Below are 20,828 nucleotides of genomic sequence, written 5' to 3'. Positions count from 1 at the left end.
TTGCACCATTTCAGACACAGTGGCAAGTAGAATGTATCCACGGTACCCAAGGCTTTAAAACCCACATTCACATGTGAATGAAATAAAGAAAACAGAACCACAGGTGAAGAAATGTAATTAATGTGACCTGCGTTGGTGAGATCTACAACATCTCTATTTCAAAAGTACAGTCCTGGATGAGTGGACTTTCTCTTGGTATCTACTTAACCCTAAGTACTTGATCAAACTTGGGAACCCATTCCTTAAGGGGCCTCTCTTTACCCACACTTGAAGCAGAAACAAAACTGCTGAAACAAAGCCAGGCGCATATTTTACACCGTAATGAAGGCTGCAATTAAGCTGCCAAGAGAGAACCATAGAAACCCGAGTTGTTTTGTTCTTCCCGGATGAGTGAATTATTGTTTGGGAAGATGATATACAAGATCTGATTTGTCTCTCTTTTATCTTCAGAAAACTGGCATAAATGGCCGACTCGTGATACCTCTGCATCCAGAGCAGACCCGTATAACCCCCTCCCTCCTTCTGTTCCGCTCTTACCTGCCGGGACAAGCCCCTTTCGAGATGAAGCCAGTCATGACGCTGACGCGCACTCGGGAGCGCGCACTCGGAGACGGTGCCTCTCCTCCACATAAGAAGCAGGGGACAGTCCGGATGCTCCGCACATCCCTGGGAGCGGACTACAGAGGCGCAACTACTACCATACTGCTGCTGCTGCTGCTGCTGCGCTGCGTTTCGGTCCAGTCCGCTGTCAGCCTGCAGCCTTATGACCGAGCTGCTCTTTAGACCCTAAACTACATCAGAGGAAGGCAACGACAAACAAACACAAAGTAAGATATTCTCTTAACAGGATTTGCATGAAACGCTTTCAGTGTTTGCTTAGGTCGGTTATTATGGCGATTCGTTATGACAACATGTCGTTTCTTTCATGTCTCTACGTTGTGTTATGGAATAACTAAACGTGTCTGCAGTGGTCACTGATTAACCTTATTTTACTAAAATACTAAATTGTCTTTAGTTTCCTCTTCTGCCAATGGTGGTCTAGATATTCCTTATACTACTATTACTACTGTATAGCAGTCCAGTTCAATGGTTCCCTCCAGTGCGTAAAAACGCATCAACGTCCATTCTGAATAACGCCCCCAAAGTTACAAATAACTTCATTGATGTAAATATCCCGTCGCCAGAGTCACTGATAAAAAAATTGATGAAATTTGGTTTGATGGCGGAAAAACAGATTTGACGCGATAATCAGTTTAACTTTTGTCATGGCGACGTCTCCATGCGCCCCGTCTTTGAAATCATATCAGCATCGCGGCGGAATTTATTGGATGAACGATGAGGAGAAGCACAAAACGATCGCAGCGATTAGATCTCGGCCCGCTGCTGCACGCCAAAGATGGAGTGGACGTGTGTTTGTGTCTGTTGTGACACCATGCAATTAAAAGTGAAACACGCCGCAGAGGAGCGGCGTTTCTGGGCTCACGTTAAGGAGTAAATGTTCATTAACGGCAAGTCAATCAGCAGGGAGGCATTAGGCATGATCAGAAGGAGAGCGGAGGGGCCCCACGGTGAGTCGACCTCGAGCCAAAACAAAGCTCGGATTCACTAATAAGCGAATGTCAAATGAAAAAAAGAGAACCCCAAAGCTCTTTGACATATTGAAGTGGAGGATTCATTTAGTGTCACCAGATAAACTGCGACCTGTTTTTGGATTCATTCATCTCAAAGATTTAGAAGTCAGATGGCTGTGCATGTCTGACAAAAGCTACAAAGGGAATTTCTCAAAAAGAAACTAAACTAAGACCTCAAGCACCAAATAGGGCTTTAAAATACCCGGAGAGACACAGTTTCTTTTAATTTTTTTTTTTGGTTTTTGCGTCTTTACTTCTTTTATTCCTATTTGATTTCCAGCCAGAAGGCGACACGGCTAAACATTTATATCCAGTCTCCTCCACCGAGGTGCGAATCTGGCCCCGGACGCCGCTGCCAAGCGAGGCTGCGTCTGTTTGATCAAGGCTCTTTCAACATTGGCAGCCAGTCAGTGGAGGGCGAGAGAACGGAGGAACTTTGGGTTCATATAACGTGTTTTCATGCTTCACTTGACCACCGTCTCCTGCTGACCCGTCCGACTGTGTCCAGGCAGACTGTCCGCATATGGACCTGGGTGTCCAGATCTCTCAAACAAGTTTATTTGTCGGTTCGCAGAAGCCAGAGCACAAGATGCCATCAACAGCACTTCTAATTAAGGCTGGAAAATTCCTCCCTCTGTTACCGTCTCTCTCTACCCAGCTTTGATTTCAGTTTTTCTCCCCTCCCTCCCTGTTTCTATCTCCTCTTTCTCTCTCTGTCTCTTGCAGAATTACATCTTATTTTCCCCTTTTTGCTCAGTTTCTCTCCTCCTCCTCCTCGTCCTCCTCCTCCTCCTCCTCCTCCTCTTCTCCCTTTGTCTATCCTATTCTCTCTGCTCTCTGTGGGACGCCCCTTGCTGCGCTTCTGGGTCTGTTCGTGTCTCCCAGCATTTTTTGGAGCGTGCTTCGATGTGGGTGTTTGAGGGAGGTTTCCCCGCTGTGAGTGTGTATTTGTGTGCGTGCGTTGATTGTAAAGGTGTGAAAGCGTGTGCGTGTGCGTGTGTGTGTGTGTGTCAGTGCACTCCAGTGGGAAATAAGGGCCGGGGCGTGGGATGTTTGCTGCTATTACTTTGCATCAGTGTTCTGGTTTCGCCCCACATCTGCTGTACCTGCGACCAAATTACCACAGATTCGTTTTGTGTCTCCCTGCTCTCTGCTCCGGCTCACTTGCTGACAGATGGACCTTCCTTATGGCTCTTGTTTTTTCTCTTTTCTTTTTTTTTCCTTTTTTTTTTATCACCCCGCGTTGCCACCGGGAGCCTCCGCCATCCAACACACACCTAAAGTCCCAGTCGACGTGTGAATCTCGCCGACATTGTTTGTGAAGAATTGTGTCAACAGAGCACTGTTATGTTGCTAAAGTCTGTACAATTGGCCCTCGAGGAAATGAAGTTTTATGGAGTAAAACTGCAGCTTGGCAAATGTGTTTATTATGCAGAGACATTAACAGGCGCTCTAATTTTGTTGCTTAATATTGAGGTGATATTTATGACAATACGGTGGCACAAAGTATTTTATCCGGGATCTAAAAAGTAAGTGTTTATGCATCAGTTTTTCTGCTTTATTACTCTGTTGTTGTATTTGGAGCGAATGCGTGTTTGTGAACCAGCAGATTGCACATTTATGTTTCTTTGCGACTGTCGCGTTTAATTGCGCATTTTTCCCCTCATTACCCATTGTATCTGATTACAGCGCGTTCTTGAGCTGCTGAAAGGAGATATTTAGGTTGATTCTGTGCAGCCACACACTCCCAAAGTGACCTGTGGTCTCGTTTTGACAGCCTGTAATAAATTTGCAAATTGAGCATACGCTCCGAGGGCTGATTAATAGCCGGTTGATGACTTTCTGCTCCGGCAGATAAGATCTACTGAGTAATTCTGACATTAATCAACAGGAGAGTATTCCTGATTTAAACTCCCTACATGTGGCCGGGGAGTGCTGAAGGTGGCCTCTGTCTGACATGACAGCTCCGCTTCGACAGCCTGCTTCGGGAGCCTTTGTTTGCGGGATCCTTATGGCCCCGCTGGTTGCTATGAGATAAAACAACAGGAGCAGATGGCTCCTGGAGGTTTGGTGTCACAGCAGGTGAAGCAAAAAGATGAACACATGCAGCAGTTTAATACCGGTGTCGCCTCTTGTTCCGCGTCGCCGCCTCCCCTCGCTCACCTTCCCCGTCCCGGCCCCAGATCTGGGTTCGGTCTGTGTTGAGTATGTTTTTGCAACGAGCGTCTCGCTGAAGTGTGGCCTTGCTTACACAACTGACCGATTGACTGCGGACCGGACGAGAGGTCTCCGGTATCATCAGGGCTTAATCATCCAGCCCTCTGAAAGTTCCGCCTTAGCAGTTTCTCGCAAGATTACCCATCACCTTGTACTTATTACACTCTGCTGTGATTCACGCATCTCAGGAGGCCGTCTTAACACTGCACACGCTCATGGCAAACACGCGTGCACACGCACACATGGTTTAATAAATTCAGTTGCTGTTCCCTTCCATGTTGTTCACTAGTGGCAGTCATTTTGAAATGTCTTCTCCGAGAGCAGCTCTTGTAGGATGTTGGTTTTAAAGAATTAACGACTGGGATGCAGCAAAATCGATCTTCATCTCATGTTACATGTGGTCCAGTCATAGCAATTAGTCATAGTCAGTTATTTTATTTATATATATATATATATGTATAAAACGTTGAAATAAAAATTCCCTTTAAAGAACAGTCCGACATGCAGAGTAAAAACAACTTTCAATACACATGCAGTTAAAAGTTAAAAGAAGACATAATGTATATTGTCAAAGCACGTGAAAGCATGGTTTGACATCTTGAGTGTTTTCACAGTGAATGTTAGTGTCTGAAAAAGGAATAATTACAGGGAGACTGTACAATATTTTGCAGTTGCACTCTGATGATGTTTGCTGACATGCAGATGTGATTTAAATTCCTCCTAATGGTATCGCGCCATTTCACGAATGTAAATGCACAAACAAAGGCAGAGAAGAGTGGAGTTAAATAGTAAAGTGTCAGAAAATAAAATCTTGCTTTTAAATGTGTGCATTAAAATTCAAATGTATGCTTCATGTATTCAAAATGTTTTTAGGACACACACACACCCAAACACGACTTTTGGTTTTCTGCATGAAAACATGGCCAATGTCTTTGATATTCCTGCTTCTCGTGGCTGTAGTTTGACCAGTTTAAAGTAAAAACTGTTCTTCATTTTCAGTTCAAATGTTTTAGTTGGAGCATATATAATTGCAGAAAACATCCCACTGTTAAACAGATAAAATTAAATTAATTCAATTCAGTTAAAAAAGAAAATGTTCATGTGAAGCCCCATCACTCAGTAAGGAGTGAGCGCAGTTAAGAATATGATTAATGTGAGCCTTTTATTCTTTCAAACAGAGAAATTTAATGTCTTTGCATGAGCCCAACCGAAATTTGCTTCACCCTCTCGCAGGGCGTCGGTTACTGTTCAAATGTTTCCCTACAAGTGGTGGATTATCTCGTTCGGGGACGAAACTCATCAGGTCATTGTATTTTTTCCCTCCCATCTCCTCGGTAGCAGATGCTCGCCCTGCTGTGTCCTACCTTCAACACACAGCCTTCTCTAATACAAGCTCTGGCAGGAGGCTGCGCTGTTCACCGAGGTTGTTTATCACACACAAGAGACTGGGCTTAAAACCCGGAATACCACCCAGAGTGCTCCATTATCGTCCCCATCCTGTGTCTCCTCAAAGGGCCACCTGTTAGCAGCACATGAAAGTCTGAGAGTGGAAAACAAGACGCCGCTGTGCCGAAATGCTCCCTCCATCACCGCCTGCCTTCCCTTTCACATGACAAGTCTATTCAGGCCTTAGATTTGATGGGGTGCCGTCTGTTTCTGTGGAGGCGTCACATCTTCCTTTTATGTTGGGGGAAAATTAATTTTTTGAAGGGTTGTGTCACTGTGACGTCGCTGAGCCGTGGCTTTTATCTCCACTTGAGTGTTAATCCTAAATTAGATGTATGGGTCGAAGAGAAACATGGATGCATTTATCTTAGCTTCCTGTCACAGAACATAAAAAAACATTGAGGGAAATTCCACATAAAATCTCTGTGGGCATGTTTGAAAAATTCACTCCATGTGCACTGTGAAAAATAAATGTGAAGCCGCCAGCTGGTGTTAGTTAGTTAGCTTAGCACAAAGATAGAACACACATACTGCTAGTCTGGCTTGGTCCATGGATAAGGAACTTATCAAACCACATGCGAAAAAGTTACGCTCGTTGATGTTGTAGTGTCATTTGTTTTAAAATGAGCTGGTGAGAACAAAACTTGTGATTGGTTGATGTTTCACGGCGTCATTAGAACCCAAAATTGACACTCAGCTTTGATTTGCTACCACTGATTGTGTATAAAAATGGAAATATGGTTTCTCAAGTGCAGTTATGAAGCTCAGTGTGGGTGGGGTAGATGGGTGACACCTAGACAGACACCTCGGGACCATTGACTGTACATACTACGGACAAACTGAACATCGAAAATGAAGCCCAAAGTGGGCTTCAACATGGTCGCCATGTTGGATGAGCTTTACTCCACCAACACTTGGATACTCCAAATATGGACATGAGGGTTGGGTCAGAGCTAAAGGAGGCTAAACATTGAGACACGCCCACCCAACGCCCCACTACCTGTTAACTCAAACCATAAGGATCCTCCTCAGGCTTGTCACTCAAAGCGGGAACGCCCTTAATTATGCAGAATTTTAATAAACAAATGATCTAGAAAAAAATTCATCCCCTGTACAGTTGTCATGAATAGTGAAATAAACTATTAAGATCAAAATCGTTTTTTGTTCCAGGCTGTAAACATGTTTAATATTGTTATAAAGTTGGGCTTTTTAACATGAGGGTCTATTGGGATTTGCTCCCTTTTAAGAGCCAGCCCCAAGTGGCCACTCGATGAACTGCAAGTTTTTGCACTTAGGCATCACACAGAACCGAAGGTCATGCAAAGCGTGCACGCCCCCAAATTATGCATACATTTGAGCCTTGATTGAATGTTGATGAATTTGAAGCCTTGATTACACGCAACATAAATATTCTCTTTATGCAAATTAGCTTTATTAAATCCATGTTCAGAGAGAAAAGAACAGTTGGAAAGATCTGTTGTGGAGTGTTTTTTCCGACTAAACATGGTATCAATCCAGACAAAAAGACACTTTTCCCACAATATTTAATAAATATACACTAAGGACACTGGAGATGTGATCCCTTATGATCCTCTGTTTTCTCTGCCCCACCCTGCGGATAACTTCAGATGTTTTGTTTGTTTTCTAAATCACCCTTTTGGCCCTGCACCGTGCAAGCAGCTTGACACCAGCATCACCTCATGTGTCAAACAGACAGAGTGTAATCCTGGCTAAACACGGCGTGCATGACACGGCCGATTACCCTCCCCTTCGACACTCCAAAGGTCTGCTCGGAGATAAAGGTCTCACCTCAGCGGCCAGCCTCGCACTCTTGTTTGCAAACTGCACAGCTGGTCGAGCTCCCAGAGGCCACTCCAAGCAGCCTGCCTCTAAATCCCAGAGGGGCCGTGCCTGCACTCGCACTGCAAATTTCCCCCGACATCACCAGCATCCTCTCCGCCCCCTAAACACACACACACACAGCCTGTGTTCTGTTTTTAGCAACACCTAAATGATCCACTGTAAACCCAAGGGTGTGTTTTCTCAACTTGTGCGTGCCGGTGTGATGAAAGGGCAGAGACATTATCAATCCCCCAACTCCACCTCAGACACACACAAAACTCCCACCATCACCAGCGGCTCAATACGTCTCCCTCATTGATTTTCTGTAAGCCCTGTACAGCCGTTTGTCTTTTAACACAAAGGAGTCACCTGCCACGGCACCATAACGCCTGCGGGAGTGGGTCGTCCCAGCTTATTTAAGTGGAGGACAACAATAGCAAACCGCATTATATACACCAACAACCACATGGCCTGTCAACCTGAATGAAATTAGTTGTGTAAAATGGATTTATAGTAGCTGAATTTGATATTTTCTACACACAGCGAGTTGAGGAACAGTGCAAAGTTCAATGCAAGTCCTTCAAAACAAAGACCACCACACGCTTAACGCAATACAATATGACATTTACTCTTAGCGGGTGCAGAAATGTCATTGAATTTCTGCATAAATATAGTATTTTAATATTTAATAATAGAAATAGTCATTTTAATTAGATATATTAAAACTGGCTGATATGTACAAGGCATTTTGTAAAAATCATTAAAAAATATAGATAAAAATATTGTCATATGACAGTTTTTTTTGTAAGTTGCTCAAATATTGATCATTTAAATTGTCAATAGTGGAGTTGTATAATATCAGTATGACCATTTGTATCACTTGTCAGTTGAGTTTTTATATTTTAAATGTGTTGTTTTTCTTTACAAAAAATCTTAGTGAATCCTTGTAAATAATAGTTAAAAGGTTTTAGTTGAACATGTGAAGAGATCGTTTCCATAAACCAGAAGTACTGAGCATTAAAAGTCATATTAAAGCAGCTTGCGTACATTTTTATATTCAACTTCCAGTCATGTCACTGAGGAGACATGTAATTTCTAGTTTTCTTCCCCTATAATCACTGAACCTACCGGCACATCTAAACATCACCATGCATACAAATAAACTCAAAACTGCGATTTAAACTGAACCTCTGACTCTAATGTATCTTGAGGGTGGATTAAAGTGGAAGCATGTTTCCATTCGAGTGCTTTGATTTGTTGCCTAAACGCCATTTCGTTCGCGTCTGGATGAGGCGCCGGGATTTTTAATGCCGAAATAAAGAATCTCATAAGCAGTCACACCCCATGTTGACTGGTAATGAAAGGTGCGGCTGGAGGGCCCTCGAGACCAACTGAATAGGCAGCGATGAGGGATGCGCACAGTGCAGTGTCACGTACCGGAGTGAGGGGACACGGATGGAAGACAATTTCAGAAAAGAAGGACAAGCGTCCGTCCATCTCTTTATCGCTTCTCGTCAGACCTGCCGAGATAAACGGTCGCGTTTGAGAGGCCGGCGGTGATTTAGTTTGAATATGTGAGATGACGATGACGAACGCAGCACAGCAGATGACAAGGTCAGACGTGTGCAAATGTTTAGTTTCGGTAGATTTAATATATTTTCTCAATCCTTGTTCGTCTTGTGTAAGTTTTGCTTGTGATTTGCCGTCAATTTAAGGAAAAAAAGTCTTGGAAGTTGTAATTAAACGTATCACAAAGTTTTGAAAGCATCAGTTTTGAAATTAAACTTTGAGAGGAAAAGTCTGACCTAAACAGTATGCCATCTGTGTAGCCTGTTTCTAGATTCTAGTCTTAAATACTACGTAATCCACTCACTATAAAGAAAACTCTTACTGCTTTCATTACACTCTATGTATGAAAGAAAAGCCCCAATAACTGCCAACTTACTAAATAGTAAAGCCTCATGTGGAAGTAGGGTCTTGGGGCTTGTTTTGTGGATAAAGTACAAATGTAAATAAAGCTGATGAGGTGGATAATGCTGAAGAACAGGGACCAGAGAGTATTGGATGCTCAAATAAACAAACTACAAACTGATTTTCATGTGATATAAAAAATCAGTTTGCACTAAAGAACCTTCCAGGCTTTTGGAGTGTAGTCACATACGCTGATGAAGTGTACACTGAGTTCCTGTTCTTCCTCCCAGCAGGTGACGCTGTGCTGGACAGACCATGTCTCTCTCCCGAAGTCTGCTGCTGGCGTTCCTGTTTGCCACCCTGGCTCTGTCACACGGCGCTGAGCCGGGAGCCCCTCACGGCAAGAGGAGACAGGCACACACCTCAGCGGGCGGCAGCAACGCCCTGCAGCACCCTCTGCACACTGCGCAGGGCCACGGCTACAGCAGGGACCGCGGGGGGCACGGGGGCCAGGGGGCCCGCACCGCTAAAGGTGGAGCCGGGCTGCTCTCCCACAGGCCCCTGCACCCGCTGAACCGGCCGGAGGACGATGGGGCAGGCCTGGAGGGTATGAGCCCCGTGAGGGTGGAGATGGGTCCTGGCAGGGACAGGGACAGAGTTCGTGTGAATATGAAGAGTCCGTCTCATGTTCGTGAAAACCAGCTTCAGGGGACGCGCAAGGGGAGAGGGCACGGGAACGGGAACGGCCACGGGCACGGGCACCATTCAGAGCACAGGAGACAAGGGAGCCGACGTGACAAGGGCCGGCACAGAAAAGGTGAGATTACCGCTCAGATCCTCATACAGAAGATCTTTCTAACTAATTATCTTGCTGTGGTCATTTTTCCTAGAGAAGATTTTAGATTTTTGTAACACAAAACAAAACGTGCCACTAACCCCATATTGTCAGTGTGTTCACCCAAATGACATAACGTGGTTAAAAAGCTAATAAAAAGGTAAATTACACAAACCGTTGCGTTAGATGACTTGGCATTAAGGGTGTTGGTTGCAAATAAAACTAATGAGTGTGGTCTGTGGTGATTTTACCACCTAGTAAATGATTTGTCCACCACACAGATCTTTGGGGAACTGAGTTTTGTTTGAGGTTGTCGCAGTATTGAAAAGCTACGTTCTGTAAAATGACCTCAATGTATCTAATTCTCTGGCTACTGCAGATAATTCATATACAATAACGTGAGGAGTTTTTATCAAGAAAATATTAATAGAAAAATAAATGACACTGATATCTGATGATTATTCAGAGTAACTCATAACTTGACACCAGAAAGATATGTTATGAGTTGTGTTTTCTTAAAATAACGTGTGATATTTGGTGCTGTAAAGGCTGAAGCTGAATTTCCAGACACAAACATCTCAAGATCTGGATAAAACAATACCCTGAGTTTGAGATGATCAATAGTTCATCTTAGTAGTGGAAATTTGAAACACATAAATGCATAAATCAGTGTTGTTTAACAGGCTGGAGTCGGCCATGTTGCATGCTCCGTGTACGTTTTGTGGCTTTGATGTGTTCAGTTCAATCTCAGTGAAGGTAGCCAAGCCAACTTGTGCTTCATTTAACTGTTTAAATCACATGCAGCAAGCTTGAGATTTGTTGAATTGCAGGTAAAATGTACAAGAAGTTGATATTTATACACAACTGCACAAAGCAGTCTGTGAGGATTTTAAGATAATGTGATTCATTGGAACTTGGAGAGACTGTTCCTTTACGTCATGTTAAGAAAACATTTGTGGCTGATTTTAGATTTCCTTATAATTATGTTAATTTTCAAAGGTTTTTTGAAACTTCTGAAAAAATAAAAATAAACAGATAAAAGCAAACTGAATCGAGAACACAGTTTTGTGTCTTGGTCAATAAATGCTCTGTGTCCGTCCAGGTTTTCCTCCGGAGCCAGAGCTGATCTCTGCGATGAAGGACAGAGGTCTGTTCGAGGATCCTCTCTCCTCCTCCTCCTCCTCCTCCTCCTCCTCTTTTGCCACCTCCCCCTCTCTCAGCATGACCCCACCCAGTGAACCTCCCTCCCCCATCTTCAGCGTCTTTGGCTCCGGCTCCTCCATGGTTACCACGGTGATGAACGAGCATCCCCCAACGCTGCCCCCGGCCTCCACCAAACCCCAGGTAACCCCGACCAAACTTGAGTGCTTATTAAAGGCTGCCTCTGTGGTGCCTCAGTGTGAATCCGGTGTGGAGAGGGGGGCGTAGAGTGAAAATGGGCCCCATTACTGCTGTTATGCTGCCACAAACCTCATAGCTCATCTCAGAAATGGCACTCCCTACAGTGGGAACCTGAAAGTGCTGCAAGCGAACAATGTCCTCCAGCAGGCCGAACTCACTGGCTCTTGGTCACAGTGTGTTCTGTGTAATAAAAATTACACCTCTGGGACCAAAATCACACAGTTTAGAGTCCAGCAGCACATTTCCTGGAACTACTTTCCTGTTCCATTATTAAAAACCACATCAGGACTAAACCTATATGAGCGTTTTTTTTGCATCTGACCGTGGGCGCATGTTATGAGGGATCTGCAGGGATCCGTGAGGCACCACCACCACCTGTCACATCCGCCCAGCATGAAGCCTGAACGGCATTTATAAGAAGAAAGGAATCATGCATGTTTTCTTGAGAATCTTGGAACCCTTACAAAGTCATTATATGTTGAATGAATCCCCGTGTCAGGAATGATTTTGCATTTGCACATACAGCCTGGTTTAAACGCAGAAAAGATGTGGAACTGTTGAATAAATACACCGAGGTTGAGGTTTTACTTTAATTACAAATAAAACAAAGCTGAAGCAAGGGCAGCTGTTGACTCTTTGGGCAACGTACAAAGTTTAGATTGAGGGAAAAAGGAGTACGAGAACAACGCATCCAACCACAGAGGACTCCATTAATGGGACATTAGAGTACAAGTCAGTGGAGAAGGAAAACAGGATACAGACTGATTCTTCAAATTATAAGTAGGTGGTTGTTAACAGAATAGCAGTTTCAGGAGGGCACTCAGATATTTGTAATAATACTCCCTTCCACTCATTAGAAAAACTGAAGAAGCTCCTCAGATGATTGGACATCTTCAAGAAAGACAAGTTTCTCTTGTATTCAGTTCTTTTAGATGTACTGTGACCCTGGATGACTGAGGACCTTCCCATCATAATCAACTTCAAAAACGTGACCTTCCTCTTGCATTACCTAAATCATCGTCATGTTATCGGAGGAGCACACACTTCACAACACGTGCAGGCACAGTCCTAAGAGTAAATGCACATTTGTTTTGTTTCAAAGCACCAAAAAAATGCCCAAATGAACCCAGATCAGAAGTTCAGAATCAGAAGTTTGTTCACCCGCCCAACTATATTTCTTTCTCATTTCTCACTACAGCTTATCCTCACTAGGGTCACGGGGGGCTGGGGCCTATCCCAGTTGTCATCGGATGAAAGGCGGGGTACATCCTGGAGAGGTCGCCAGTCTATCACACGGCTAACACACAGAGACAAACAACCATTCCCAACTGTGGCTTTTTACCTGTAAAATAAATTTAAAAATGCCCAACACTGTCTTAGTGCTACAAAATCTGCATGGAGTTACATGATAGTTAAGGATGGGCTACTAAGACTATAACACAGCTACTGTAACTCAGGAAGTATCGGAAATCCAAATTGACGTCCATGATAAATTGCTCAGTTTTATAGCAAACTGCTAACTGCCTGTTCTACCATTACATGTAGCCCATAGTTTGTTTTCTCCAACAACCCTCACGAGTGTTTTCAGTCTCCAGACGGTTTGTCAGAATACATAATAACTGGTACATTGAGACTGGTTCTGACTAGTAGTGGTCTGAAAGGGAATCTGCTTCATTGCAACATCTGTAAATAAGGTCTGGTCAATTTAATGCACCAGAACCCATTTGATTCAGGGTAAAGTAATGACTTTACATAGCTAAAAAATCCTAAACATTGATTTTAAGTAGGAAAATCATTATGTCTTTCATCAAAATCTTTACACGGAATAACTCTCATGAAGTTTTTCTGTTACAAAGTTTCAAGATTGATGTCAGTGTGCTTGGTATTCAGAAGCTCGGATACCTAAGAGATGTTCTGCATATATATATATATTTATATATATAGACACACCACACACACTGTGCAAACAGTTTATATTATTGGTCTACAGGAGAAAGAAAAAAAACAACTGATAGCCTTCCTGAACTGTGATTCAACGACACGGGCAAAGCTTCTTAATTAATGTTCGATCTCCTGCTGATGGTTTAATGAGCAGCCGCGCAGAAGCAGGTAGCCTGCTGCAATTAATCCAATTGATATTTCCATAGGCTCATTTCCTGTGGGTGAAGGGAAACAAGTATGGATCCGTTTCCATGAAGAGCTGTTTTTTTTTATTTATTATTTGATGGATGAAGCATTCCTCAAGAGACGTCTCAGAGTCCTGCCGACTTAATTAAACACCATAACATTTATATTGTTTCCCCCCGTGTTTGGAAAATGGCAGTAGCCATGTTTTCATGGCTTTTATTGCATAAAGTTATGTCTGAGCAATTCACCAAGGAGTTTAGTTTTACAGCAGGGCCGTCAAACACTCATCGATGTGACAAGATCGTACTGAGGTTCACTGGAATATTTGTACACAGGGTGTTCATCGCTAGGCTTTTTAATATTTGGTGACATTTTGATCGCATAGAGTCCAACTCTTTTGTATTTGTCTGAAGCATCATAAAGTCTGGAGCCATATTAGATGCTTCAGAGTGCAGTTTCCCATGTGCCATAATATATTATAAAAGGGCGGGCGATTCCTTGTATGATTTATCCAGTCTTTGTAGAGTGAACTTTGGCACAATAACAATTAATCAACAGAGAGTGGTAAATCTTATCATATAGATAGATCTTACTAAAATATGCTGGATTCATGTAAATGTGTATTTTAAGAAATTTATACGTATATATATATATATGAAAAATGTATAATCAACCAAAGATTTTGCGACCCCACCTGCAGTAGCTCTGTGGACCTCTATGAAATAACAAAAAGACATTTAACAAATAACCAAAAGACAGAAACACTACAAATACACAGTATATCCTGTCTACTACTAAATTTAATGTTGTTTATTATCTTCATTTCTACCCCAAAACTTTCAGTTATCCCAACTTTATCAAACTTTGACCACAACTTTACTCTTTCCTTCATGAATTAAAGTTTAAAAAGTTTTGAAAGGATTTTTTTTTTTTTTTCTCACTTGGACCTCAATCAAACCAAAATCGATAACACAGAGAACAAACATTACTGTTGTGCTGAAATAAATGCACAGGGGAAAACTACGTCCGCAGACATTACAAAGTACTTTTAAAGGTACGCAGTGAAGTAACAAATAATTTTAAGCACCTTTTACTGTAAAGTTTCCACAAACACAGCGACTGATTTGACGTTAAATCTCCAATCGCGCATACAGTGCCGGATCAATGAAACACACACTCAGTGCTGTTGATCCCCCGCAGGCAGCATTAGGGGCCTCCTGGCCCCCGCTCGCTGGCTGTGGCTAATGAAGTGTTAGTTTCGATCTATACGTTGGTAAACTGCGTATATATTAACAGCACAAATGCTGCTTGATATATTTGTATGCCGGTCAGTGTGTGTGTGTGCAGCCATGCTCTCCGTTACCGATCGATTGGTTTTCTTAAAGCTCTGCTGCTATGTCTGTTTTCTCTGTGAGGGCATTTTATGAATCGATGGAGCATCACGGCGGCTGGTCGTAACACAAGTCCACTGTGTTTCATTAAGAGCGCCTTGAATGCGTTCACCTGCGCGGCGCAGCCAGCGAGTGAAGCTACGCTCATCTGAAGCTGCTGCGGTTTAACTGATGTAACCAAACATTTGTCTTGGGTGATGGAAATTAGCTCTGCAGTGTGTGCTCTGGAGCAGCTCACACCGTTAGATAAACATAGAGTACAGTTTTACATGATTATAACAGATCTTCAAATGTAGAGTTCTTGTGTGTGAGTTAAAACGTACTGATACGTTTTCATTTCAGTGTTAATATATTATGCGTGTTTAGAAAAAGAAAGGTGAAGCTTCAAGTTTCCTTTTCAGAGGTCCGGACGGGGAAAAGGACAAGGAGAGGTGATGCCGACGTTGGACATGGCGCTCTTTGACTGGACCGACTACGAGGACATGAAACCCGCGGACACCTGGCCGTCCACCAGGAAGAAAGGTTAGTGATGTGATGACTCTAATGAGAACTTGACGAGGGGTGAGCGGGTTTGGTGAGAGCGGAAAACAGCCGCTTACTCGAGCTGGCTGTCACACACTTTCCAAAGAGGAGGACACACGGGAGACACGGGCGGGGGTAAATGATGAAAGTTCAGTGATTGATGTTGAAGCTCACGGTTAACGAGAACAAATGGTACCGCAGCGTTAAGGGAGGTTAAGTCCAAAACATATCTCCAACAAAAGGCGAAGTCCATGAGGAATAAGGAAGGATGGGAGTAAATCCAAACCAAGAAAAGTGCAAAATTCAACAAAAAGATCAGTGATTAGATCATCTGAAAAAAAAAAACAATGGAAAGCAGATGAAAACCCAAGGGCAAGGACAGAGGACGAGCCCTGGAAAAATACATGGGAGTATACATCTGAAGACTGGATTATATAAACGGTAATGAGATGGGTAAAAACATTCACACAATCATAAAGGCCGGACACATGAAGCAAAGACAAGAAAAACCAGGAGATACAACACAAAACCCTGACATTGTCCTTATTATGTCAGATTACTTCATCGCTTTTGAATCAAAGAGACCTGAGCCAGAGTTTAAAGTCTATAAGGATGTTTGACATGATAGTTTCTGAGACGAAAGGTAATGGGATCGAATCCCGATGAAGGACATGATCACCAAAGTCACACGGATGCGTCACCTGACTACATTAAATGTCAAAGCATCCAGCTGTCGTAGAGATAGCTCACTGATTAAATTAAATCTCTCCCCTGCTGGCGGTGCTGTAAAGTGACTTTCCATCATCATTTGAATTTACCCTCAAGAGTCCTTCACTATCTCCGGTTTAATTTCAAGCCAGCAGAGTGCAAAAGTCGTTTAAATATTTCCGTTTGCAGCAGCGCGGTGGACGGGCCGACTGACCCGCTCGTTTGCCGTCCGTAAAGAGACACTTTAAGTCCATTTGTGATGAGCGTTTGGACGATTCACGGGAGGCTGAGTGGCATTGGCTGCTTTACTACTGCTCAGCCTTATTAAATTGCGAATGAGAGGTTTGACCACGGCCAAATATAAGGGTGCTGTGCATTGATCAGAAGGCTTCAGTATCAGGTTTGTTTGTTTTTTTTTCCTATTCCTGCTGCAGACAAGAGGCGGAGTAAGAACCTCAGCAGCGGGAATGTGACTGCAGATGCTGATGCAATCGAGCCGTGTGACCACCACCTGGACTGTCTCCCAGGTCAGCACAAACATGAATAATGCATGTCACTCTGGACCACAGTACAGCTCCACGACGGAGAACAAATGAAAGATTGATTCCACACGTACTGTATGTGTGAATGAACTGCTCCTCTACAAGTCCATTAACACTGCTGTGATCATCCTTCACCTGTCGCTGTGCTCGTTCTCACCCTTAGGTGTTAAGTTGTATTTCTCTGCAGATGATTCACATATTATGTATTTGTATGTACTAATAGTACATGTTTTTTTTGATAAATGTTTCTTTTATGCAAGGATCCTGTTGTGACCTGAGGCAACACGAGTGTAAAGCTCACAACAGAGGCCTCAACAACAAATGTTACGACGACTGCATGTGCGAGGACGGTGAGTGAAGAGATCGTAAGACTAGTGAGAGCTCGCGTTTTCACGCGCAGGTGTGCGTTTGGGCCATTTCGAGTTTCACTGTTTAGAGCTGAGATTTTAAAAGACACTGATACTGACTGGTTCACGTTCCCTGGTCACGTGATGCCTGACTGGATAATTGGTAAACAGCAAAGGTCCCAGTGTTACGGAATATTGACTAAGAAATGTTTGTTTTTGCTTTGAATCGGATATGACTCCAGGGGCCTTTTACTTAAACACACACAGGCTTTCACAGACTGGATTTATACCCTTTTAAGTGCTGTAGCGCTGTTTTGCTCGTTATGTGATTTGACTCATGTTAAGCTGCGGCTCCTGGTTATTTAAAGACTCAGCGTTGACTTGATTCCTTTGTAGATAACATGTCTTACATGATCTCTCAGGGTTTCGCTGTTACGCTAAGTTCCATCGGAAGCGGCGTGTGACCAGGAGGAGGGGGCGCTGCGTGGTGCCAGAGTCGGTGAGCAGTGACCAAGGAGGCTTCATCACTATATGAAGAGGAGGAGGAGGAGGAGGAGGAGGAGGTGAAGGACACGATGAAGCATGAACCCATGACTGATCTGACCTAGAAGACAGGACAGCCACTTGACTAATGGACCGAAAACTTAAAGGTGACGGCTTGTTTCTTTTTTTTCCTTTTGTTTTTTTGGATCAGTTAAAGCCACGAACAGCAGCCCAGCAAAGTACCATAATTTGGACTTCAGCACCACAGGAAGAAGGGTTTTACTAAATCCACTAACTTTTAAGAGATGTGTTTTTAGTTGCTTTTATTTGGCTCAAAATATTCACACAGATTAAGTTTTTTTTTTTTTTTTTACCACAGTTACAGTTGTTGTTGATGTGGCTTTATTTTCAAGCACATACTTTTTTTTTTGTTGTTGAATTTTGAAAAACCCTTCTTCAGTCCCACAGTTCTGCTCTTCATCCGAATGTCTCCGTCCTGCTGACCCATCAAAAGCTACTAATAATTTTTAATTCTGGTTTGACGTCTTTGGAGTCCCAGATCAGTGGGTTTTACTGCTTCAAGGCCATTCAGATCCAGTTAAATAAGTTTGCTCTTACACAAAAAAATATTTTGGAAAAAAAAAAAAAAAATCATTTAGTCTCATGGCCTCCACGCTGAGCTGGTTCTCCAAACAAGTGCTAAAAATTATTTGTAAATGCTGTTTGAACAGGTCCGCTGCCCTGCACTGTAAATATGAACATCTTTCATTTGCCAACAACATTTTATTTTTTTTTTTTATTGACACGACTATTCAAATGTACTTAACGGTAGTATGATAAACAAAGATGCTTGTTCGACCTTCATTTAAATGTCCTAATATATGTTTTATTTATTCTGTGCTTAAACTTGTTTGTCTATACGGTGTGTTTTTCTGCCTTTTCTGTTTTCATGATTAAATACTTACTAGGATAAACGCTGACTTTCACATGTGCGCTCGTCATTATGTATCACCGGATGATTTTATGCACGAACAAGAAGTCCTGTTGGAATATGTACGCACGCCTTTGGTGATGAGGAAAGCTTCACTGAGTTTATGTAGCGGAAACAAAGCCACCTTGATGTCTGAGGAAAGATCATCATCTTTAGGCTCTTTTGATAGAGCTGACTGACTGAGCTGCTGCCTGTCAGAGGGGACATATCTTCTGTCCCACCCCGGTTCCTGCACTGACATTGTAAAGAAGAAGAAAGAATAGGGTTGGGGTTATACACTGCCACTTTATTAGGTACACCTTGCTAGTAAAAGGTTGGACCCCCTTTTACCTTCTGAACTGCCTTAAATTTTTGTGGCGTACTTTCACCAAGTTGTTGGAAACATTCCTCAGAGATTTTGGTCCATCTTCTTCAAGGTTGGACATGTTGTGCGTTCAGAGATGGTATTCTGCATTCCTTGGTTGTAACCAGTGGCTATTTGAGTTACTGTTGCCTTTCTGTCATCTCCAACCAGTCTGCCCATTCTCCTCTGACCTCTCACATCAACAAAACATTTTCGACCACACAACCGCCGCTCACTGGATATTTTCTCTTTTCCAGACCATTCTCTGTAAACCCTAGAGATGGTTGTGTGTGAAAATCCCAGTAGATCAGCAGTTTCTGAAATACATGAAACAATACATGATTGTTGGTGCCAGACCAGCCCGTCTGGCACCAACAATCATGTTCAAAGTCACTTAAATCCCCTTTCTTCCCCATTCTGATGCTCGGTTTGAACTTCAGCAAGTTGTCTTGATCACCTCTACATGACTAAATGCATTGAATTGCAGCCATGTGATTGGCTGATTAACTATTTGTGTTAACAAGCAATTGAGCAAGTGTACCTAATAAAGTGACAAGTGAGTGTATAACTTCATAAAATAATACAACCAGAGCAGTGGTGGAGAAGAAACTCACAAGATATAGAGACAAATTGCCAGTTAAAGGTAATTTAAGTAAGTCTGTATTTGTACTGGTGCAATGGTAGCAGTTCAACCCAAATGAAAAACTTTGCTCTCTAAGACACTTTGGAGGCTTTAAAAATATATACTATATAGATCAACGAGATATGAAAAACCAACCACAAATTGCCATTTTTACTCACCAAACCTAAACAGCCTCGGAACAATGAGTAAGTGACACCCTTGTTATTGAAACTGTTCTAAAAACAGATTAAAAAATAAATTTTAACTGCGATTCAACAGAAATCAGTCACAATAGAGGCAACATCCATTTAAAGCAGGGCCACACTAGGAGGCTTCTTTCACTGAACATTAAGAGCAGATATATTACACTTTGATGAGGTTTCCCGGTAAAGAAAAGGGACGGGAACAAGCTGGTGCCAACAGCGTTCAAACCAACATTACGGAGTCAGTGCTGAACTTATAAATCATTAAAACTGTACAATTAGCCTTTCTGTGGCATAGATAGCTCTCATATTGATCAGCTTATGTTGTTTCATTAGATTTTTATTGACCAAGCGTCAATGGGAGCCGACCAAGGTGTAGTTAATTGTGAATATTTTACACGTAGTTATCGGTTCTGGGCCTCCCTTCAGAAGGTCATAGAGTAAACCCGGCTGTCATGCAATTATTAATGGGCTTAATAAGGAGAACGTTCTGCGATATGTGTATTCATTTATAGATTTTTTCCCCCCTCGCTTTTGTTATAAATCAATGTATTTTTCTATGTTTTTGACCACTGACAGTCACAATATAGGGTTGTCGACAGAAACGCTCTCATGGTAAAAATCCACACACAAATGAGGAAACTCTTAATGTTAAAAGTAACTTTGTATTTAAGCATTTTCCCCTTTTCCATAGTCTAAGTCTGTTTAAAAGAGCAATCCATTATTTCTCTCTAAAATGTGGTGCACTAGAGGTAAAAAGTGGTATTTTAGTTTAGTGCAACTACTAACTACAAATAAAACTGTACTTAACTATACATTATTAGGGGTAACTGATTGCAATTTCTATTATTGGACCAGAGCGTTTCTGTCTGGGAGCAGCATTGCAGGGTTTGGATGAGTCTTTAATACCTTCTCTCCTTTATTATCTTACATTAGCTTATGTCTTTTTGAGGAAGATGAATTCTATTTTGGGATACTACAGAAGAATGATGCACAGGGCCCTGGTGGTGTTTCAGAATTCACTCCAAACACAATCTTTTCTTGAGTTTTTTTTTTTTTTTTTTTTGGGCAGTAATGAGACATCATCTATCTGCCCGTAATAAAGCGATCTGCCAACTGCCCTGAACTGTCTGAACCTTATAATGCAGCGCTTACGACACATCAGAGCAAATGTGAGCAATAGGCGCGCCTGTGATCAGAACGCACTGAAAATCTATCCGTATCAATATTTGATTAGGGCCCGAGAAAGTAACACTCATTTTTCTT

At 42.5% G+C, this 20,828-nt stretch overlaps 1 protein-coding gene across 2 annotated transcripts; it reads left to right on the top strand.

The window, feature by feature from the left end:
* The first annotated feature begins 521 nt into the window (after nt 1–521).
* Nucleotides 522–18,383, top strand: draxina (dorsal inhibitory axon guidance protein a). Of its 2 annotated transcripts, none has more exons than XM_047584319.1 (7): nt 522–827; nt 9,341–9,864; nt 10,985–11,226; nt 15,203–15,323; nt 16,466–16,558; nt 16,834–16,923; nt 17,343–18,383. In XM_047584319.1, the coding sequence occupies exons 2-7, from the start codon at nt 9,363–9,365 to the stop codon at nt 17,453–17,455; spliced, it is 1,161 nt and encodes a 386-aa protein (XP_047440275.1). In that variant the 5' UTR covers nt 522–827; nt 9,341–9,362; the 3' UTR covers nt 17,456–18,383. The 2 variants fall into 2 exon arrangements, with proteins under 2 accessions (XP_047440275.1, XP_047440274.1); XM_047584318.1 differs by having other exon boundaries at nt 532–827; nt 9,338–9,864.
* Nucleotides 18,384–20,828: the final 2,445 nt, after the last annotated feature.

Source organism: Mugil cephalus, chromosome 4, assembly GCF_022458985.1.
Source record: "Mugil cephalus isolate CIBA_MC_2020 chromosome 4, CIBA_Mcephalus_1.1, whole genome shotgun sequence".
Lineage (NCBI taxonomy): Eukaryota > Metazoa > Chordata > Actinopteri > Mugiliformes > Mugilidae > Mugil > Mugil cephalus.
This window is presented reverse-complemented; position numbering and strand designations above follow the sequence as displayed.